The 24,302-nt window shown below is 35.8% G+C and overlaps 1 protein-coding gene across 1 annotated transcript in view; it reads right to left on the bottom strand.

The window, feature by feature from the left end:
* TTBK2 (tau tubulin kinase 2) overlaps window positions 1–23,755 on the bottom strand; it is a 133,640-nt gene extending 109,885 nt beyond the window's left edge. Inside the window, exons 1-2 of the mRNA XM_069484395.1 lie at window positions 23,699–23,755; window positions 329–464 (exon numbers count right to left, since the gene is read on the bottom strand). Of these exons, the coding sequence (XP_069340496.1) occupies window positions 329–397 (69 nt within the window). The 5' untranslated portion in view covers window positions 398–464; window positions 23,699–23,755. The remainder of the gene's footprint in view (window positions 1–328; window positions 465–23,698) is intronic.
* Between the last annotated feature and the right edge of the window lie 547 nt (window positions 23,756–24,302).

The following is a 24,302-nucleotide window of genomic DNA, read 5'->3' as shown; positions in this document are numbered from 1 at the left end:
TCCCAGCTACTCGGGAGGCGGAGGCAGTAGGATCGCTTGAGCCCAGGAGTCTGAGGTTGCTGTGAGCTAAGCTGACGCCACGGCACTCACTCTAGCCTGGGCAACAAAGTGAGACTCTGTCTCAACAAAAAAAAAAAGAATTAGGGTAGAACAGAACTTAATCACAGAAAAATAACTGTTTTAGGCATATAAGCAATGTACGTTCCTAATGAAATGTTATTTTTATTAGGATACCAAAAATTACCCCCGCATATGTGTACACACACACACACACACACGTGCGCGTGCACACACACACACATATATATACTTTGTGATGTATATTTACCACTTTCCATCTTTCTTTCACCAGGATCCCAACACTCAGGATATCTGGCTGCTCTCCTCCCCCACTCATCGCAAAACACTGATATGGTAGAATGGCTACACAGGCATCCAGTTCCCAAGGGTGGTTTCCATTTAACCTAAAACAAAAGAAATAATAGCAGTATATCAGGGCTAACTAATTAACACAAATAATATTCCAGCATCAAGAAGCACTACTAATCCTATACATTAATTAGGTTGCTTTGTTGGAAAATGGGGGGGGAAAAATCCCAAACTCAGTTCCAAAAATGTTTAATGCATATGTATAAAAAAGCACATATCTTTCCATTACAGATGTCCAGTTATATAGCTAGATATTACAAAGACTGTTACAACACAGATAGTATTTACAATAACTGAGATTGCTAAACTACACGGCAAGCATGATATCAAAGGCCCTTGACCTAGACAGACCATTATCCTGAGTACAAAATATTGCCGAAGAAAAAGACATGGTCCCTAATTTACATCAGCGTATAGTTTAGTAGGCTATAACTTAGAGCTTAACATCATTAGAGCTAATAATATTTTAATGTTACAAAATACACTTAAAATGTATAAGAAATAAACACAAACACAGAAAAGGGCTGTTGGCCGGGCGCAGTGGCTCACGCCTGTAATCCTAGCACTCTGGGAGGCTGAGGCGGGTGGATCGCTCGAGGTCAGGAGTTCGAGACCAGCCTGAGCAAGAGTGAGACCCCCGTCTCTACTAAAAATAGAAAGAAATTATCTGGCCAACTAAAATATATATAGAAAAAAAATTAGCCGGGCATGGTGGCGCATGCCTATAGTCCCAGCTACTCGGGAGGCTGAGGCAGTAGGATCGCTTAAGCCCAGGAGTTTAAGGTTGCTGTGAGCTAGGCTGACGCCACGGCACTCACTCTAGCCCGGACAACAAAGCAAGACTCTGTCTCAAAAAAAAAAAAAAAAAGAAAGAAAGAAAAGGGCTGTTGATCAAACCTGATACAATGATATGATATTATAAAAAAAAAAAAAAAAAAAAGAGTTCGAGACCAGCCTAGTCAACATAGCAAGAACCCATTTCTATAAAAAATTTAAAAATCAGCCGGGTATGGTGGTCCATGCCTGTTGTACTAGCTACTCGCTGGCTGAGGCCGGATGACCACTTGAGCCCAGAAGTTCAAGATTATAGCTACTTGTGATAACTGTGATCAGACCACTGCACTCCAGCATGGGTGACAGAGTGAGACCCTGTCCGAAAAGAAAAGAAAAGAAAAGAAAAGAAAAGAAAAGAAAAGAAAGAAAAGAAGAGAAGATAACAGTAAAATGAATAGCATACCTGTAGAAAATGAAAATACAGCAGAAAAATATGGCCTAAAGGAGATGAAAACCATAACATAGTCCAGGAATGAGAGGTATATTGATACAGAGTGATTTTCAGGAAAAAAAGCAAGATGCTATATTAAAAGCATGCTATCTTTTGGGTAAAAGGGAGTTCAGTATAAATAGCAAACTTTTTTGGTTAAAGGTCTAGAAAGTAAATATTTTAGCTTTTGCAGGCCATATACTGTATTCTCTGTCATAGCTACTCAGTTCTGCCACTGCAGCACAAAAGCAGCCATAGACAATATGTAAACAAATGAGTGTGGCTATGTTCCAACAAACTTTATTTACAAAAAAAAAGTAATTGGCCAAATTTGGCCTGCAGACTGTTGTTTACCAACCTTTACTCAATACAAAGGGAAAAAAGAGGATGGAGAGGATAAGGATAGAAGCCAAATTTCAGTGAACGTATCTTGTTAATATAGTTTTGATTCTGGGATCAAGCAAATGTTTTACATATGACAAAAAGTTTTCTATACTCCAAATTCAAGAAAAGACCACAGTAACAGTAATCATCAGAACTGATGTTAAACCCATTCTAGCCTATCAAAGATAGCTTGGAATGAGTGATGGCACATCAGAAAGTCAACCAGTCAGTAACAGCCACACTTCAAAATGACATTTGTTTTAAAAAAGTCAATCAATTCCTAAATACCCTTGTTTCACCAATCCCTGAACTCCCCAATTCTCAAAATCCAACATAAGATCAGCAGTTTGTTTCATTCAGAGAAACTGTGTCCTACAATCATAGCTCTCCTTTGTATAATCACACAATAAATTTAGCATTTTGTTCAGATAGTGAGTGGTGGCATCTTTAAGACAATTAAAAGGTAAAATTAAATTTAAAAAAGGACAAATACTAAAATTGGAGGAGAAACAATCTCTAAAACTTTAAAACAAACTGAAACCAATAACCCATTATGTACCAAGTTTGTGGCATATTAACATAGAAAATAATTACTTCAAGTGGCTTTAAAATACAATATTTTGATCATACATTGCTAATAGATTAAGGAATAAAAGAACCACAAAGAAATCTTAAAACTGCATTCAGGAGGTTTATTGTTGCAATATCAATACCCATATCTTAAAACAATTATAGGTATACTATAAGACATAGGACATAAAAAAGTAATTATATTATTAAGTCATTAGGAATCAAAATTTCAATATAAAGATATATAAATATAAAAATCAAAGAAGTCCGGTAAAAATCCTGAAATCTTACATTGAAGAAAACATGAAAATATCATGATCTTCATTTAAACATGTATTTCACAATTCTAACCACTGAGAAATCCTAGCAACAATGCAATTCAGTAGCATTAAGCACCCCTAGCTTCCAGATTAGGGGTTCAAAACATCATTTCCCTCAGAAAAAGAGCTAAGACTCCTTGAAGAAATTACTAAGATTGGAAGAGGAAATGTAAAAGATGAGCCTAGAATCTTGTGGTTGCTTTAAACCAGGAATATAACAAAGACTAGGGATAGACAGAGGTTTTATGGGGCTGAAGCTTATATTAAGCACCCACCTACCCACCCTCTTAAAAGTCTTACTTTTGCAAATTTTACAAAATCATATGATCAATTCCCCATGCAATAAAGAACGCTGAAACTTAAGTTTCCTTATCTTCACAGTAGGTAAAGCGACCTCTGTCCAAGATAATGGAGACAAGTCAAAAGGACACAGGAGCCAATTGGAAGGAGCTAACACTGGTTTATGGTGGGGAAATCTGAGTGTGACAAAGAATAGTGATTGCAATGAATTGAAACATAACAAATGTATAAAAATCCTCGAGTTCATAATGCTACTCAAAAACAATTCATTAGACATTATAAACAATTGCTAGGGTACCAATTCATTACTCTGAATATAAACAAAAGGAAAATAAATATCAAGCATTTATCCTACCTTTCCTGTATTAATCGTGTTTCAAGTGCACCTAATAGTTGATGATAACAAAATTAAAAATTCACTCTTTTGCTGCAATCTAATGAAATAGTATGGGCAATAATTATCAATGGTTGCTAAATCTTTTAGGTTGATACAGAACTTCATAATGAATAGAAGAGACTGATACTACTTAAACTCACTGATCAATCTTCACATTACTAAAAGATCTGACAATGAACAGCACACCACTGACTTTGGAAACTGAACTAAGGCCTAGACCCAAGGCCCACGTCTCACTGGCCACTTAGTGATGTACATCTGGGACATATCTGAATATTACTGCAAAGGCTTTTAAAACTGAACTCATATTAAAACCAAAACACAGGAAAAGCTAGTCAAAACTTGCAACCTGAGCTAGGCATGGTGATATTGTAGCTCATAATAAGAAATACATATATTTGGTCCCGTCCCTGGTTCCTTGTCTGAGCTCCTAAAACCCTCATAGTTTCTTAAGTGATTAGAGTGATAGGAACATCTTTTGTTATAATATTTGGCTTTTATCCTTGGTTCCTGAAACAGCTCCATATAAATAAAGGTAAGAGGAGTAGATTTTGTTAGTTATAACAAGGCCCTTTCAACCACATCTGGGTTTTTGCTAATGAGGAGACTTTTGGAAAGCCACTAAGTTTGGAGGGCTGATTGCCAGGGAAACCAATCCTGTAATTAGAGGGCTAGAACTTTCATCCCCACCTCCCAAGCTCTGGGAGACCAGAGGTGCTAAAGATTGAGCTGATCACCAATAGCCAATGATTTAATCAATCATTCCTTAATGAAGTCTCCATTCAAACTCAAAATGAAGGGGTATGGGAAGTTTCTGGATTGGTAAATGTATCCACATGTTGTGAGGGTGGCACGCCCTAACTCCATGAGGACAGGAACTATTGTTCTGAGGACCCTTCCAGACCTTGCCCTATATATCTCTTCATCTGGCTGTTCATCTGTATCCTTTATCATATCCTTTATTATACAATGAACCAGTAAGCATAAGTAAAATGTTTCCTTGGGTTCTATGAGCCATTCTAGCAAATCTCACTTCTCTGTCATGTGCCAGAAGTATTAAGTAGGGCATTAAGAAGAAATAGTTTATTTTTTCCTATCTTACATTTTGGTGTCAGAGAACTGGTCTTTATGTCCAGTTTCTGGCAGACCTTGGAACTTCCTGAGTGATATGAATGCCTCTGTTATGCCAATGAAGTGATTCCAAGCTTCAGGATAGGGGCTGTCATCTGAAAGCACATGATTAGAGGGCTAGAACTATCATCCCCACTTCCCCACCTCCAGGAAGAGATGGGCTAGAGATTGAGTTCAATCATGTGGTCAATGATATAATAAATCATGCTTATGTAATGAACTCTTGATATCAAAAACTCTGAACAACAAGGCTCAGGGAGCTTCCTGGCTGGTGAACATACTGATGTTCCACGAGGGTAACATTCTCTGTCAACTACCTACGAGATGCTTGGGATTCTTACAAATTTGTCCTATATTCCTCTTCATCTGGACATTCACTTGTATCCTTTATAATAAAAGGGTAATTTTAAGGATAGCACTTTCATTAGTTCTGTAAGTCACCCTAGCAAATTATTGAACCTAAGGGAAGTGTGGGAAGCCACAAATTCGAACCCAACCAGTCAAAACTCAGGTGGCTTAGGGTCACCCAGGACTTGTGGGTGGTGTATTGAAGTCGGGGCATCCTTGTGGAACTGAACCCCGTAACCTTCGGGGTTTGCACTAACTCTAAGTGGTTAATGTCAGAATTGAATTGAATGATAGTACACCACGATGATGTCAGAGAACTGAATCAGAATACAACCATCCAACTGGAACTGACATTTATAGAACACTCTACCAAACAAAAGCAGAATACATATTCAAGTACACATGGAACATACACCAAGAAACCATATAATATCCTAGGTCACAAAACAAAGCTTAACAAATTTAAAAGAACTGAAATCATACATAGTATGCTTTCTGATAATAATAGTATTAAGCTAGAAATCATTAACACAAGATGACAAGAAACTCAACAAACTTGGAAATTAAAAACAACAGGGTCAGGTGCCTATTTTTATAAATTAACGTGTTACTGGAACAAAGCCATTCATTTATATGGTGTCTATGGCTGCTTTTACACTACTAGGGCAGAGTTAAGTAGTTGCAACAGAGACTGTATGGCACTCAGGACTAACATATTCATTATTTGGACCTTTAAGTAAAAGTTTGCCAATTCCTATTCTAAATAATCTATCATTTAAGAGGAAGTCTCCAGGCAAATTAGAAAATATTTTGAATTGAACAAAAACTAAAATACAACATGTAAAAATTTCTGGGACGCAACTAAAGCAGTGGTTAGAGAGGAAATGACAGCATTAAAACTCAATTTAAAAATGAGAAAAAGTTTCAAATTAATACTCTAAGCCTCTACCTTAAAAAGCCAGAAAAAGAATAAATTAAACCCAAAGCAAGCAGAAGGGAAGAAACAATAAAGAAAAACAAAATAATAAAATTAAAACCAGAAAAATAGAGGAAAATCAATGAAACTAAAAACTGGACCTTTGTAAAGATCAATAAAATTTATAAGCTTTTAAGAAAACTGGGAAAAGAAAAAGAGAGAATACACAGATTATCAATATTATTATAGGACTGAAACAGGGGTTATCAGCATAGACTCCACAGACATTAAATGTATAATAAGGAAATATTATGAACAACACTATACCTAGCAAGTAGATAACAATGGACTAAATCCTCAAAAACCCCAACCACCACAATTCACCCAAGATGAAAAGGAAGTTGAACCCATAATTTAAAACCTGCCTACCAAACAATCTCTGGGTCTAGATTTTTTTCAATGGCAAAGTCTATTAAACATTTAATGAAAAAATAAAACAAATTTTATACAATCTCTTCCAGAAATAGAAAAGAGGAAAATACTTCCCAACTCATTTTATGAGTCCAGCATTAACCTGATATCAAAACTAGTTAAGGACAATACCAGAAAACAAAATAGCAGCCTCTATCCCTCATGAACACAGACATGAAAATCCTTCAAAAAAAATTAGCAAACTGAATCCAGCAAGACATAAAAAGAACAATACACTACAACCCAATATGGCTTATCCTGGGATTCAAGGCTGATTCAATATTCAAAAATCAATTCATGTAGTCTACCAGATTAACAGTCTAAAAAAGAAAACCACATGATCTAACATTTGATGGAAAAGCATTTAACAATATTCAATATTCATTCATGATATAAACTCTCAGCAAACTAGGAACAGAACTTTCTCAACCTAATAGAAGGCATCTATTGAAAAAAAAGCTCCCACAAACTGATTGACAGATTTAACACAATTCCAACTGAAAACCAAGCAGAATGTTTTATATAGCAAGCTAATTATAAAATTTATGTGGATAGGCAAAAAAAAAAAAAAAATACACAAAATACTTTCTTCTCTCAATTTTCACGAAGAGAGATCCAAAATATTCTTGAAAAAAAAATGAACGTGGAGGAAACATACTACATGATTTTAAGACTTACTAGATAAAGCTACAGTAATCAAAACAGTGAGCTATCAGCAAAGGGACAGAAATATAGATACATGAGCAGAATAAAGAGTCCACATATAGAATCACACAAATATGGCCAATTTTTAAGCTCTTTTAAAATTTAGATATAACTCACACACCATAAAATTCACCATTTTAAATTATATAATTCAGTGGTTTGTAGTATATTCACAAGTTTTTATAATCATCATCACTATCTAATCCCAGAACATTTTCACCACCCCAAAAGTAAACCCCATACCTATTGGCAGTCATTCCCTACTCCCTCCTTCTCCTAGCCCCTGGCAATCACTCATCTTTCTGTATCTATGGATTTGCCTATTCTGGGCCAATTGATATTTGACAAAAGATGCAAAGGCAATTTGATATAGAAAAGATAGTCTTTCCAATAAATGGTGTTGGAACAACTGTATATCCATATGTAAAAAACTGAACCTCCATTTGAACTTTATAAAAAACTTAAAATGAATCATAGATCTAAATGTAAAATATACAATTTTTAAAAAAACTAGTCAGAAAATCTTTTTGACCTGGAGTGATTCAAAGAGTTCTTCACAATATGTCAATTTAAAAAGTAAATTTTAAAAAAAGTTCTGAACATGACACCAAAGGCATAATTCATAAAAGAAAAAAATTGATAAATTGAACTTCAACAAAATTCAAAACCTATATTCTGTGAAAGACACCATTAAGAGAATGAAAAGACAAGCCATAGCCTGGGAGAAAATGTCTGCAAATCACAAAATCAACCAAGGGCTTGTGTCCTGAATGTAAAGACAACTCTTAAAATTCAACAGTAAGGACCAGGTGTGGTGGCTAATGCCAATAATCCCAGCAGTTTGGGAGACCAAGGCCAGAGGATTGGCAAGAGGATTGCTTGAGGCCAAGAGTTCAACACTAGCGTGGGAAGCATAGCAGACCTTGCCTCTACGAAAAAAAAAAAAAAAAAGAAAAAAAAGAAAAATTCAACAGTAAGAATATGAATAACCCAATTTTAAAATTGGCAAAGAAGATATATTGATTGCAAATAAATACATGAAGAAAAGATGTTTGCCATCATTATGCAGTCTCATAAAGTTACATACTATATGATTACATTTATATGACATTCTCAAAAAGACAAACTATAGTAACAGAGAACAGATCAGTGGTTGCAAATACTTAGAAGTGAAATGAGGGTGGGACTATAAAAGGATAGTATGAGGGAGTTTTGGGCGTGTGTAGGAATCATTATGAATACATATTATGAATATATAAACTATTATAATTATGATTGTATTGAGAGTTAAATAAATGTATACATGTGTTAGAACTCACTGAATTGTATACCCAAAAGGTCCATTTGCTATATATAATTTTTAAATAAAGTTTTTTAAAATTTATTTTAAAAATCTACAATTATATGAAAAGGCTATTAAAATAGTCCTCCCTTTTCCAGCTGCATACTTGTATGAGGCCAGATTTTCTTCACATACATTAAAAAATTAGCATATTATAATGGATTAAATGCAAGTATGAGAATCCAGCTATCTTCTGTTATGCCAGACATTAAAGAGATTTGAAAAAATATTAAACAATGTCACCCATCTCACCAACTTGTTTTTCTGTTGTGGAAAATATTTAAGATTATTGTTATTATAAAATCAATAAACTTAAATTTTTTCAGTTTTAATTTCTAATATAGTAACTATCAGTAAATATAAACCCCCGTCAAAGGAAAAAAAAATTCTTTAGGGTCCCAATAATTTTTAAGATTGATAGGAGGCCCTGAGGTCAAAGAGTTTGAGCACATCTAGGTTATGTAATAGTGATCTATCTTTTAACCAACTTTTTTACTATCAGTAATCTTGATTTATGGTATATATTTGAATGAATAAACATTATTTAAAAATTCTATTAACTAGGCCGGGCGTGGTGGCTCACGCCTGTAATCCTAGCACTCTGGGAGGCCGAGGTGGGAGGATCGTTTGAGCTCAGGAGTTCGAGACCAGCCTGAGCAAGAGCGAGACCCCATCTCTACTAAAAATAGAAAGAAATTATATGGACAGCTAAAAATATATATAGAAAAAATTAGCCGGGCATGGTGGTGCATGCCTGTAGTCCCAGCTACTCGGGAGGCTGAGACAGGAGGATCGCTTGAGCTCAGGAGTTTGAGGTTGCTGTGAGCTAGGCTGACGCCACGGCACTCACTCTAGCCTGGGCAACAGAGTGAGACTCTGTCTCAAAAAAAAAAAAAAATTCTATTAACTAAACTTTTACCAATCATTCTTTCAATAAACAAACATTTGATGAGTACCCTGTGGGAAATACTAAGATGAGTAAGTCATGGTCCCTAGCCTTTAAGGTGAGAAAGGATGCCATGATTGGCTACTTGGTCTTAGAAGGACAATGGAGACATTCATCCATTCAACAAGTATTTATGAGAACATACTATATATGCCAGGCATTATTTTTAGTGTAAGTTCACAAGGAAAAACCATACAGAAGAGGAGGTGACAATGACAAAAGTTTACAAGTCAAACAAAAGATGTGTAAGAGGTAACAGATCTAACGAACCTAAGAAAGCTGAACCTATATCAGCAGTGGTTCACACACACAAACAGCTTACAATTAGCTTCACCCTTAAAAAGAGATAACCAGAGATTACCAAACTTGAAGAAAATATATAATATGAAAAACAGAAACCCCAAATAAAAATAAAAAAAATAACTAGAAGGAAACAGAGGCTATATAAGAATAAAACTTCAAAAAAATTATCATTGATATTCTGAGCTAGGTATCATATTCATAAAATAAGAACTAAATGATACTTTTTTAAATCTCAGAAATAAGAGTAAAGATATAACATTATTGGAAAAACAGAAGGACCTAACAGTGCATATGTGGTAGGAATGAGATGGGTAATAAAAAAGTTTAAAATCCTTATCTTCTATAGTTGAAAGCCAATAGATAATAAATAAAACAGAAAAATTAATCAGCAATAATACAATCACCTTAGTTTGAATCAGCGAAAAGTACTGAAAGTGAATATTTCCTAAAGAGTGGAAAATGAGGCAGAGTGGGGTGGAATCCAGAAGATTGTCCCTTTTTTATAATAACTTGTATAGAACCATTACACTTTTAAAATTATGTGCATGTTTAACTCTGATTAATAATGAAAACTAAATTTAAAAAGCAATTTGTAAAACAGAAACATGAAAAGTTCTTTATGTCTTAAATTAAAAATGTAAGTTAAAAACAGTACATATGTATGATCCCATTTCTATTAAAAAAGGTGTACATGTAAATAAATTATGCAGAGCAAAACCTGAACTGAAATTTATCAACTATTAACAGTGGTTATTGCGTATAGTATGATTATTTTCTGGCGGTGGTAAGGGATTCTTCTTTTGTAAATTCACTATAGCAAACACGTATTTTTGCAATTAGGATGAAAGCTATTTTTAAAAGTTAAAATGTTTAATTGTCACATACATGGTCAAATGATTTTTGACAAGGGAGCTAAGACCATTCAATGGGAAAAGCATAGTCTTTTCAACAAATGTTGTTGGGAAAACTGAATATCTACATGCAAAAGAATGAAGCTGGATCCTAACCTTATACCATATACAAAAATGCACTCAAAATGAATCAAAGAACTAAATATAAGAGATAAAACTATAAAACTCTTAAAGGAAAACATAGGGGAGAAAGTTTTCTGACATTGGATTTGGCAATAATTTCTTGGATATGGCACCAAAACAAATCAAAAGAAAAACTAATTGGACTTCATCAAAATTAAAAACTTCAGGCCAGGTGGAATGGCAGGTACCTGTAGTCCCAGCTACTTGGGAGGCTGAGGCAGGAAGATTGCTTGAGCCTAGGAATTCAAGTCTAGCCTAGGCAAAAAAGCAAGACCTCATCTCTAAAAAATAAAATTAAAAAAATAAATAAAAACTTTTGTGCATCAACACTATCAACATAGTAGAAAGGCAACCCAAGAATGGGAGAAAATACTTGCAAATCATATATCTGATAAGGAGTTAACATCCAAAATATATAAAGAACTGCTAAAATTATATAACAAAATAACCATCTGATTAAAAAATGACAAAGGGCTGGATGCGGTTGTTGTTTTAAAACACTTAAGTTTTGAGTAATTTGTTAAGCAGCAATAGATAAATTTGTCATACACCAGCCTTCATTAGTATGGGACAATAGTTTCTCAAAGTTATGCATGACCACATAGTTCCTTTTCAATTCTACATTATGGATTATATCTGAAAAATTAATGTAACTTGGCTGCAGTACCAATATTGTCAATATTTATTTTAGATTCATTTCTTCAGTAAGACTAGTAACTTAATAAACAGTCTTGGTGCAAGTAAACTTGATACTGCAAGAGAAAAATTAAATATGTTTCTCCTTGGCAATATTCTTAATGACCTAAAATAGGAAGTAAACAGCATGCCAAAGAATTCTGACAATAATGCTAAATCTGGAGGTATTGCCAAAGCAGATCCAATGAAGATCAATCAACATATAGACAGAATGCACTAAATGGAGATTCAACTTGTAGATTTAAAATAGAGTGGTGAAAAATCATTTGAAATATTTGCTACATAGAAAGAGACCAAGAAAAAAATAGCCAAAAAATTAGTAAGTAAACACTGACAATCCTCTGCATTACAAACTCCTTGAAGACCATACCATAATCATTATATCCTCTGTCATAACCAAGTACTGAACTTTGCAGTTAATCAATAGATACTTGGTAAAGTTAATTAACAGGCTCAAAATGAGACATCTAACTGTATGTAATTTACAGATTCACATATACAAATATATGTGAGTCTCTATATAGAATTCACATATACAAATATAACAGAAAGATAAGAAGAAAACAGAGAAATAAAAGGAGAACAAAAATAAGAGGCACATAGGAAAATGTTTAAAAAATTATATGAGAACTTCAAAAAACATAAACTAGACCAAACAAAACTTAATGAAGAGAACTCCCCAGAGGAGCATTATTTGAGAAATTAACATAACACTACAATAAGTTTATTGTCTTCTAACTCCAGGGATTCTTCACAAAATAGAGAATAAGACCAGAGTACTATACCTAGATTCAAATTCTGGCTGTTAGGCTCATTACTTAACTTTTCTGTGCCTCAACTTCCTCATCTATTAAAAAAAAAAGGGATAACAGCAGCGGCTAAGAATTAAAAGTGCTAATACATGATATATGCCAAGTGTTTATCACAATGCCTGGCACACTCTGCTCAATAAATGATAGTCATTACTTATTACTTATGTATTTTGAATGTTTCTTAATCAAAATAAGGAGAAACAATCACATTCACAAATATATTACTGTTCGAAACAGTCTGTTTACTGTTTGAATATTGATATGAAAGGTCATATTTGCATGGAGGCCCAGAATTGAAACCCATTATACAACTACCACTTACTAAATTCATATAAAAATATTTTTGACAATAAGAGAAAATTATTACCCTACAAATATTAATACTATTACAAATTAAATTACAGCATTTACATTGTTATAATTTTGCTTTTAAAGTTAATAAAAAATTACTTGGAAAAAAGGGAATAAAATGAACCAATGTCACCTACTATTTCTAGATTGGAAAAAGTATAAATTAGTGTTTGACTTGAAGTAAATTTTGAGTATCCACCTACATAAAGGAAGTATTATCATAGCTAATATCAAAGAAGAAATAATTAAAGAATAAAAAGTGAGGACTCTTGTACACTGCTAGTGGGAAGGTACTTTGAAAATAGTTTGCATTATAAAGTAAAGCTGAAGATATGCATACCCCATGACTCAGTAACTGTTTTCCTAGGTATATATCCTAGAAATACTCTTCTCCCATGTGCACCAGGAAACAGGCACAAGAACGTTCAGTCACACTGTCCATTAATGCCGAAAGCACGGTGTATGCAGGGCTATGTTCCTTCTAGTGACTTTGGGGGGAATTCATTTCCTTGCCTTCTCCAGCTTCTAGAAGCTGTTGAATTCTTTTTTTTTTTTTTTTCTTTTATATAGACGGGGTCTTACCATGTTGCCAGGCTGGAGGAGTGCGATGACTACCCATTCACAGGCACAATCATCGTGCACTACAGCCTCAAACTCCTGGGCTCAAGCGATCCGCCTGACTCAGCCTCCTGAGTAGCTGGGACTATACGCACATCCGGCACGGCTTGCCTGAATTCTTTGGCTTGCCTGAATTCTTTGGCTCAGGGCTCCAGCGTCCATCTTCAAAGTTAGTTGTACAGCATCTTCAAATCTCTCTGACCCTCGTTTCCATTATCACATCTCCTTATTTCTCTCTTCACAAAATATATATGCCTCCCTCTTATAAGGACCTTTGTGATTATACTGGATCCACCTGGATAATCAAGACAATCTTCCCCTCCCAGGAGCCTTAATTTAATCATATCTGCAAAATCCCTTCTGCCACGTAAATTAACACACTCACAGATTTCTGGGATTAGGATGTGAACATCTTTGGGGGCCATTACTCTACCTACCACAAAAATTATACTAAAATGAAAATGAAGAAACTACTGCCACACTGAAATACATGAATGAATTTTATAAACAAAATTGAAAAACATCAGGTAAGACAAAAGGATACATACAATATGAGTCTTTTTACACAAATTTGTTCTGTAAAATTTGGATTCGGTCAAAAGGCTACACTTAAGGACCTAAAAGACCACATGTGGCCTTAAGGCTGCAGGTTGCCGACCCCTGGAGTATCATCATGCAAAGTTTCTTAGAATAGGTGGATAGGAGTCACAGAAGAGGTTTGGTAGGTTGAAAAATAGCCGGCTGAGCATGGTGGCTTACACCTTTAATCCCAGCATTTTGGGAGGCCAAGGAGGGAGGATCGCTGGAGGCCAGGAGTTAGAGATCAGCCTGGGCAAGAGCGAGAACCCCCATCTCTACAAAAAAACTAAAAAAATTAGCCAGACGTTGTGGCATGCACCTGTAGTCCCAGCTACTCAGGAGGTTGAGGCAGGAGGATCACTTGAGCCCAGGAATTCAAGGTTGTAGTGAGCCATGATGACGCCACTGCACTCTAGCCCAGGCACTGAGTGAGACCTTGTCACAAAAAAAAAAAGAAGGAAAGAAGGAAAAATAGCCACACATTTCTCCCATTCCTGTATGCACATCCCTTTGCAATGTGACCTTGCTGCATCTCCCATCAAGAGGTAGATTATTTCTAACTCCATCTCTGCAACAGGACTGGAGTTGGCCATGTGACTTGTTTTGGCCAATGAACATTAGTGAACATGACCCAGGGACTTGAAAAGCACTTATACACTGAACTTGCCTTTTGGAACCCAGACTCATGAGAAGAAACTCAAGCTAGCAGACCCCCTCATGTAAGTGAGTACAAATAAGACCAAAAGACAAACTACTCAGCTGAGTCCAAACTGCCAACCACAGAATGATTAACTACTAAATTATTATTGTTTTAGGCTCTAAATTATGGGGTGATTTGTTTCAAGGCATAATGTAACTGACTGAGGTAAGCAAAGGCACAGAAGAGGAAATATGAACATAACATACAAGTGCATGGAAAATGAAAGATTAGATTAGTCTAAATGGAAAAGAGTGCTTATTGGGAGAAAGAATACATAGACCTAAAAGGTAAACTGAGTTCAGACTGTAAAAAACCAGGCTACAAAGAGGATGGACTTCACTCTATTTCAGCAGGCAAGAGGGTGCCATTGAAGGACTTCAGAGCAAGAGGATGATATAATGTAAGTGGAAAGGAAGTTCAGTTAGAAGACTATTACTATTATCCAGATAAGTTGAAGTAATAAACTTCTCCTACATTTGGGGTAGAAGCTAGATAATTTGCTAAACAGATACATATGGTTTTATAAGAGCCATATATAGTCTGTATTAATACAAATTCTGCTCTTCAACAGAAAAATATAAGAAAATTATTTTTACTTATGATTTTCATCTCAACAGGCACAGTGCCAGAATTAATCATCAAAAGAGCTATGACATACCTAAAGGTAAGGAAAATATATTTGAAGCTGGATTTGTGCATAAACATAATATATATATTTCTAGTGACAGCATGTGTGAAATATGAGTCTTCTTTGTTTGAGATTTAAATACACCCACCAGATCACTTCAGCTCCTGGCCACAACAGAGTAGCAGGAACCAGATTTACCTTTTCACCTTAAACAACTAGAAAAACAGATGAAATATATGAAACAATGGATTGCAGACACTAGACAACAGGTAGAACAAGACAGGAATCCATGAGAGAAGTGAAATAAATGAAGTGAGCTCTATGATTGTCCCACCTCACTGCCTGGAGAGTTTCCCTACAGTAGCACAGGAACAGGGAACCAAAACAAAGTCCAGAGGTCTCAATGAGTGGAGGAGACAGAGTTGAGAGGTTTGGGAGGCCAAAGAGGCTAAAGTTTGCAGGGCAGAACACTGGAGAGGAGAAAGCTTAACAGAGGGCAAGCTCTGAAGATTTACAGAGGTTCCCTTTGAGACTTCACCTGAGTAGTTATCAGTGCACATGTGTGAGGAAGTGGTCAAGGCCAGCGAAAGAACCACTGGAAATGGGTAAGCAGAATAATCCTTGATGTTCACACAGGGCTGTAAATAGTTTATATACTCAACAGTCAGAGTGAAAAAGACCTACACACACCCAGGGTCTTGCATGCATCAAACTATTTTCAAATAACTGTATCCCAGAACAAATTCTAAACATTTAAAGGAATGCCAAAAAAAAAAAAAAAAAAATCAAACACGTAACAATGTAAAATCACAATGTCTGGCAGCCAATCAAAAATTACCAGGAGATACCAACCAGATGTAGAAAAAGTGCAGATGATAAAATTGGTAGATAAGCCCTTTAAAACAGCCATTATAAATATATTCAATATGTTCAAAAAAGTAGAGAAAAGCATAAGCATGTTGAGGAAAGAAATGTAAAATACAAAAAAGTGAACTTCTAAACATGAAAAGTATGTAGGTGAGATGAAAAATACAATGGAAAAAATATATACTGGATGGGATTAACACCAGATTAACCAATGTGAAAGAAAAGATTAGTGAACTTGAAAATATGGACGAAGAAACTATCCAAAATGAAACACATAGAGAAAAAGACAGAAACCAAAGGAACAGAGCACCAGTGAACTGTAGGGTAACATCAAAGGGCCTAACGTACATGTAACTGGAGTCCCAGAAGGAAGGAACAAGGACATTGTTTATACTTTTAATTCTGTTGTCAGTTACTGTGACTATGCAGTCTTGGAAAGTTTATCTCTATTTTTAATAGATATTTTGCTTTCTAGATACATTTATTGAGCCCAGAAAGATTCCATGCTGCAAAAAAGAGATGTCTGAAGTTTTCCCAAATTTAATGAAAACTATAAATATACCATATACACCCTATTAGTAAAGTAAAAAGTCAGATGTTCTCAAAGCAGTCATGATCTGTTTATCTAAATAGTATTTAGAAAACCTGATTTATATTTCAAAGATACATTAAAGTGTAGTGAGATGCACAGTGGCTATATTGTATCTCAAATGTCAAAATAATATATTTTTCACATTATAAAAATTATCTAAATTGTTCTGTTTTAAAATAAAACAAGATGAATTATAGATACAAGTTTACAAAGACTACACACAAGCTAAGTTTTTCAAAGCATCTAATATACTAATGTAAGCAACAGAAATAAGTTTTGAGAATAGGATAAACCCAACAGGATTTTGTTTTTGTTTTTACCCAACAGGTCTTAGCAAGAGCCCCTCTGAAGAGTTAATAAAAAGAGATGACGATTTGTGAATAACTCTATCTGCTGACAGCAAAAGAAGAGAAAGAAAATTTAGTCATCACTCACACTTCAACTGTTCCTTAAAAACTTTCACAGGAGGTAAATTATACTTCTGACAGCATGTAATCTCTCAATAAATATGCTCAAGAAAGTAAAATATCCATTAAAAATGAAGAGAAACTTTATAAATTAGCATAGTTACAATTACTGACAACAGAATAAAAGTGTAAACAACCTAGTTTGCCTCTCCCTGGCTACAAAACTAACAACACATAAACAAATTCTTCCCTTATAGAATGCAGTGTAACTTACATGGCCAGATTGTAAGGAAAACACTAAATGAAATCATTCCTCCGGTCAAACCTACTATAGCCAAATCTACCAAAAAAAGCATGATGTCTATAATCCTCCCACTAAGACAAAGGGAAAAAAATCCCTACAGAACCTTCTCTGTAAAGCTCTTCATTCTAATAAGATTTTAAGTATATTAAATTCCCTTTTTAAAAATAGCAAAACTGCGACAAAGAGATTAAGTAATCTATAATCCAATGATGTTATAGTAAAGAATAGATTCAAACCTTTTCTTGATACATAATTAATAATTTATATTCATTTGTTTAGCAAGAATTTATCAATTTAAGAGGCAGTAGTTATAGTAACCTTATTTTCTAAACCAAAAATTAAGTGCCAAGGTATAAGGTATATTTTTTCCTGATTTATGAATCTATTTTTTAAGCTTACAAAGATATCTAAATTATATCCCAATTACTTATACATTTAATGAATCACCTATAAGCTACTAGACCCTAGCTACAGGGACAATGTAACTACTTATCTGGAACACCTCTTCCTTATGGCCATATACAGATACTCTGGCTACTGGTAATACCTAGTCCTAACTTCTGATGGTTCAAACAGAGTGTGAAACATAACAAACGAACTCTTGAGCAACTGAAGCGTGGGAGAACCTAAAGTAGAAACCTATATTGGAGGGAGAGGTGGGCTCTTTAGGACATAACTTTTCAAAGTGTTCTGGTATTCTGAAAGGACTTGTCTAAAACTTATTTCAGGGGTTGTGTGAACATTCAATTTTAATTAATTTTTATTTAAAAACATTTCTTTTTAATTATTTAACTAATTATAGCTACAGTATATCCACTAATCTCTGACTCTCACGGATTATGTAGACTAAATTGTGGTTAATAAAACAGAAACTTCTTCCCTGAACCCACCACCCTACTATTAGGTCTGTCTATTAAATGCTCATGTCTGCATTTTCTCTTCATAATACTTGGAACACTTGTAATTCCTTATTCCACAATATCTGCTTCTACTATTTGTAAGCTCCAAAAGTGAGGAGATTATTTGTCTTGTTCACTGCTGAATCTCTAACTCTTAGCTCAGTAACATGGTAGTTGCTTAAGAAGTATTTAATGAATGAATGAGGCCACTGCAATACAGTAGTCCCCCCTCACTCAAGGTTTCATTTTCCACGGTGTCAGTTACCCACAGTCAACCATGTTCCACAAATATCACATGGAAAATTCCAGAATAAGCAATTCATAAGTTTTCAATTGTTTGCCATTCTGATTATGGTGATGAAATCTCAAACTGTCCCACCTGGGAGTAAATCATCTGTTTGTCCAGTGTATTTATGCAGTATATATGCTACCCAACCATTAGTCCCTTAATAACCCTCTAGGTTATCAGATTGGTTATCAGATTGACTGTCTCGGGATTACAGTTTTTATGTTCAAGTAACTCTTACTTTACTTAGTAATTGGCCTCAAAGTATAAGAGTAGTGAGGCTGGCATATTGTTATAATTGTTCTATTATTAGTTGTCATTAATCTCTTACTGTGCCTAATTTATAAATTAAACTTTATCATAGGTATGTATGCATAAAAAAACATAGCATATATAGGGTTGGGTACTATCTGAGGTTTCAGGGATCCACTGGAGGTCTCAGAATTTATCCTCCTCAGGTGGAGGTGCAAAGGTCCAAAGAGGCTGAATTAAGGCAGCAGCAGTAGAAATGAGAAAGCAGAGGTTTTGTGCAAGTAGAACCAGGAGAGACAGGGAGCAAAAAAAAAAAAATTGAAATTTTTGAACTTGGGCGACTTTGAGCTTGGGCTCGGTGATGCATTTATTTATAAGAATTAAGGAGTTCAAAAGAAGACTGACTTTTGTCTTAGATATACTGAATTTTTTAAGTACTAAGGCAGTCCAGTAGAAATGAAGTCCTAATCTAGTTTCCTATCTACCATATAATTTAGCTTTCACATGATTTTTTAAAATCGAATTTCGTGAGAGGCAAGGCTCACATTTTTCTCTTAATTATTCATTTTTTCTTATTTTCTTCCCTCTCATATTTGCCTTATTGGTCACTGAAAAAATGTTGATAAAACCATTTTAAGATATTTTAGAAACTGAGGCACTTAATGGATCAAGGAAAAAAAAAGACTATACGAACTTAGTTCACAACATACAACACGTGGAAAACTAAATGTCAGACAAATATTAACAAAATACACTATTTAGATAATCATATGGCCAGAACAAGATAAAGGAAATAATACAAACTTCATTTTTTTTAAAGGCAATTACTTTGAAACTCTGCAGAAAGAAAAAAGACAAGTATAAAATATTAATCATAAAAGCACTTTGGTAAAAAAAAGATACAATGGCACATAAATTTTCTCAAACAATGAAAAAATAGTGATTCTTATTTTCAATAAAAATGTTTTTTTTTTTTTTTTTTGAGACAGAGTCTCACTTTGTTGCCCAGGCTAGAGTGAGTGCCATGGCGTCAGCCTAGCTCACAGCAACCTCAAACTCCTGGGCTCAAGCGATCCTACTGCCTCAGCCTCCCGAGTAGCTGGGACTACAGGCACGTGCCCCCATGCCCGGCTAATTTTTTCTATATATATATTTTAGTTGTCCATATAATTTCTTTCTATTTTTAGTAGAGACGGGGTCTCGCTCTTGCTCAGGCTGGTCTCGAACTCCTGACCTTGAGCGATCCACCCGCCTCGGCCTCCCAGAGTGCTAGGATTACAGGCGTGAGCCACCGCGCCCGGCCAATAAAAATGTTAATGTTAAAAAAAAAAACGACGATTCTTAAAACACGTTAGGTTAAATCTTGATAGCTGACCAAACGGAGCCAAGAAGTTACTTACTACTTCCCACTCTCAAGGAGGACACTGTTACATCTCAGATTGTTTTTAAAGAACACTTAATTTTTTTTACCTTGGGAAGCTTTACCCTAATTGAAGTGAAAACAAATTCTTATAATACAATTAAAAAACAACTGTGAACATCCCAAAATATCAAGGATCTTATATACAAATGTAAAAAAAAAAAATCATAGGAAATAAGTCAAAATGTTCACAAATGTTCTTAAGTACCATATATGTTCAATTAAGTATCAAGAGTATATAAAATAATAACCACAAAGAGAATAATGTTTAACTTAAAAGTCATATACCACAAATGAAAATATACTAAAAGGTCTGTTTATGAAACACCTGCTTAAGCAAAAAGTAAAAATAAAAAATTTTTAAAATCCCCTGCTTAAAAAGATGAAATTTTCTGTCAAAACTGACATTCATATTATGTAAATTATATAATTTCAATCTGTATTTTAAAGCTATAATCAAGGATCACCGGATTTTAATGATGCAGAAATTGTTTTGAGTGATAATACGTGTTGTCCTTATGCTTAATATTTAGTTCTAAAAAACTCCACTTTTTCATATGAACTTAAAGGCTCTTACTAAATATAGAAGTGTGATATTTAACCTGAAAGCACTCAGTATTTTCAGCACAAAAGGCTCTACCCACTGAAGCCTGGAAAAAAAACTCCCACTACCATCACTATTGTTACAATATTCTAGATGACAAAAAACAGATGACAAGGAAGTAAAACTATATAAAATGTGTTTAACTTCAAATATCTATAAATATTGAAGATATCCTGCAATATTACTAACAAAAGAGAAATAGTTCCAGCTATATTTTGAGTACTTCTCAAAACTTCAAAAAGAGCAAAAAAAAAAAAAAAGACTAGAACAATTTTGAGTAACATGCCCTCAAAATGATTTGCCACATATCTATAAATGATAGATAGAAGTTATTTTTCTTATAGGAATTATTTTTTTAAGTGGGGAAGGAAGTAAGCTATATTTTCTATTAATTCTCAAAGCTATTTTATTTTGCTGGTCAACACAGCCCCTACTGGTTCAATATGGTCATTAAATACTTTCCCTTATTATAAATTTTTTTAAACAAACATTTATTATATCTCACACAGTTTCTGAGAATTAGAATCTGAAAGTGTCTTAGCAGGGTGGTTTCAGCTTAGGGTCTCTCATGAGTTGCAATCAAGCTGTCATCTGTATATATTCTTTTTTTTTTTTTCTTTTCTTAGAGACAGGGTCTTGCTCTGTTACCGGGCTGGAGGGCCGTGGCACAATCACAGCTCACTGCAGCCTTGAACTCCTGGGCTCAAGCAATCCTCTCACCTCAGCCTCCTGAGTAGCTGGGACTACAGGTGCACGCCACCGTGCCCAGCAAATTTTCAAATTTTTTGCAGAGACAGGGTCTCGCTATGTTGCCCAGGCTATTCTCAAACTCCTGGCCTCAAGTGATGCTCCTGACCTGGCCTCCCAAATTGCATATATATTACTTTTTAAAGCTTTAAAGCATATAAAGAATTGCCTGCCCCCCATCAAAGTAAAATTTAAATTCCATGATCACAGCTAACTCAACTTTGTAATATTCATTACTTTGAAAAACCAACAACCTATTGCTGTCACATTTTTTAGCACACATTTTAGATGTAAAATATTCTTGAAAATTGTCTGAATTATACAAACGTCACTTCTAACATTACATTTAAAGATATTTGAAGCCCTACATAATTGAGCTCAATTTGCTAAAGCAAATGAGCTCTAACTTCATGAAGATTTCCTGAAGTATTAAAATAATCAATATTTAAAAGAAAGTCAAAAGAAGACACAAAAGTCTGATGTCATATATAATATAATAGAGAATTCTCTAAATTTTGTCTTAACTATAGTAGAAGATAATGAGCAAGATATATTATTCTCAAGTCAGCCTCCCACCAATGATCAAATTTGTTTCAATTTGATATTATATATATAAAAACGAAACTATGAATTTTAATTTCTTTTACATGTCTAACACTGGAAGAGGAAAAAGTATTTCCTAACATTTTATCATAAAGGAAAAATGTTAGAGAAACTTTCCTTTATAACCATGTTCAAACATCCCTTTTAGTGTCTTGATAAAACGTATCATACAGGAAAGCATAGGCTTCTAAATTAAAGATTCTTTTCAGTATGTTTTCAGTTTGAATAGATCACAATATACTATCCAAGTCTCCATACTTATTTGAAAAATTTTTAGAATTAAGACAAATTCTTCAAGATTAGTCATATTAAGCTATATTTGTCATTACTGCTTCTTTATTAAAAAAAAATGGAAAGAAGGAAAGCAATGCATAGCATTCAATTCCCTCAATACTCTAAAATCACACTTTCTTCCCCGCCTCAAAATAAACGTTATTATATTCTATTTAGCCCAAAGTAAACAGCAGACACATCTTTGTGGTCTATCCTGGCAAATCGGTGTTTAGATACCAATACAACTATAATTAATGGCTCAGAATCAAACACTGTGACAAAACACAGAGTGGATCCTCCTATGTGTGTACATGTGCTCATTCATAACATGACCCTCCTACACACACAGAAACTCAATTTCTATTCAATAACAAAACATCTTTACACTATACACAGGTTATTATAAAATTGTCCTCTTTAATGTAGAAAGAAAGCAACTTCTAAAGCTAGGGAAGAGAAGAGTTAATACCAGGATTGCTGCCACCTATCAACTTTAATTCAAAGCAAAGTACAACTCAATGTCATTTTTACCTCTACTGCAGCCAAGACTGAAACAAAATTAACTTCATTGTAGAATAAAGTATTAGCATCCCAATGGATTATTTACTTCTCTGATTTGACAGTATATGTATGTGGAGTCTTTTGTCCCTCCCACAACATCCCAGGGTGTCAACATTATCTTCGTCAAAGCACACGACGAGCAAATCCCTCAGGTCATTACTTCAGCACCCTAAGTACAAAAAAGTCATGGCCTTAATTGTCGTTACAACAGAGCAAATAGATTCTATATAGTTCCATGCCCCCTTCTAATATAGTTGGGGAGGTGGGGTGGGAAAGAAGCGCTCCTATTTCCTAAGAATCCTCTGTGTTTGGTCCTGGTACCAGAAGCGGCATAAGTACAAGTGCTATGTGGGTCACCCACAGAGAGAGGAACAGAAAGAAGCTTCGTGACCCTCCAAGTTCAGTGAAGATACCCAAAGCCTCGGGGAAAACGGGGCTGAATCAGAACAGCCTCCGAGGTGGACAGTGACTGGGTCTGGCAAGAACCCATAGCATGGGCAGCGACCTAGGAGTCTCCGGTACCCCTCCCCTCCTCACCAGGGGCGGTCACTCAGCGAGGGGTGCGGCCAGAGGAGGGGGTCAGGATTGGGGGAGGGCGGCGCCCTAGGGGTGCGGGGGGTGATGGGGGGTGTGTCCTACCTGGGCCGTGGCGGACGCAGGGATTTCGGGCGGAGCGCTCGGGTCCAGCTCAGGGCCCGGACCGGCAGGGGTCAACCCTCAGCAGGCGGGACTGCCCACTGCCTGCCCATCCCCCGCAGTGAACTGCGGCGGGACCCGAGCGCGGCTTCGAGGGCCGGCCGGCTGGGTAGTTCCCTCTGGTACCGTCCGCGTTTACTGGCGGCGGCGGCGGCTGCTGCTGTTACTGCTGCTGCTGGCTCCCCCCAGCCGCTGCTCTTGTGTCAGCCCCTGCTCCCCCTCCTGCCGCCGCCGCCGCCTCCTTGTCCCCACCGCTCCCATCGCCGCTGCGGCGACTACTGCAGCGCCCGCTGACCCGACCCGACGTTAGTCTCCCCCTTCGCAACCCGGCACAGCCTAGCCCACCTGCCCTGCCAATGCGCACGCCCACCTCTCTACTCCAGGTGCTGATTGGAGGATGCGTTCCCAGCCCGCAGCGTCGGTTGGCTAGTCCCATTGCCCATCAGGAAGGGGGCGGAGAGACAGGCAGAAAGCGTCTCCGCCCCCCACCGGAGAATTGCCGCTATCTTCAGGTTTGCCTGAGAGGGCTAGTTACCGGGAAGGGAGC

The sequence above is a fragment of the Eulemur rufifrons genome, chromosome 2 (assembly GCF_041146395.1).
Source record: "Eulemur rufifrons isolate Redbay chromosome 2, OSU_ERuf_1, whole genome shotgun sequence".
Taxonomy (NCBI): domain Eukaryota; kingdom Metazoa; phylum Chordata; class Mammalia; order Primates; family Lemuridae; genus Eulemur; species Eulemur rufifrons.
The sequence above is the reverse complement of the archived record's forward strand: the minus strand, read 5'-3'. Positions and strand labels throughout refer to the sequence as shown.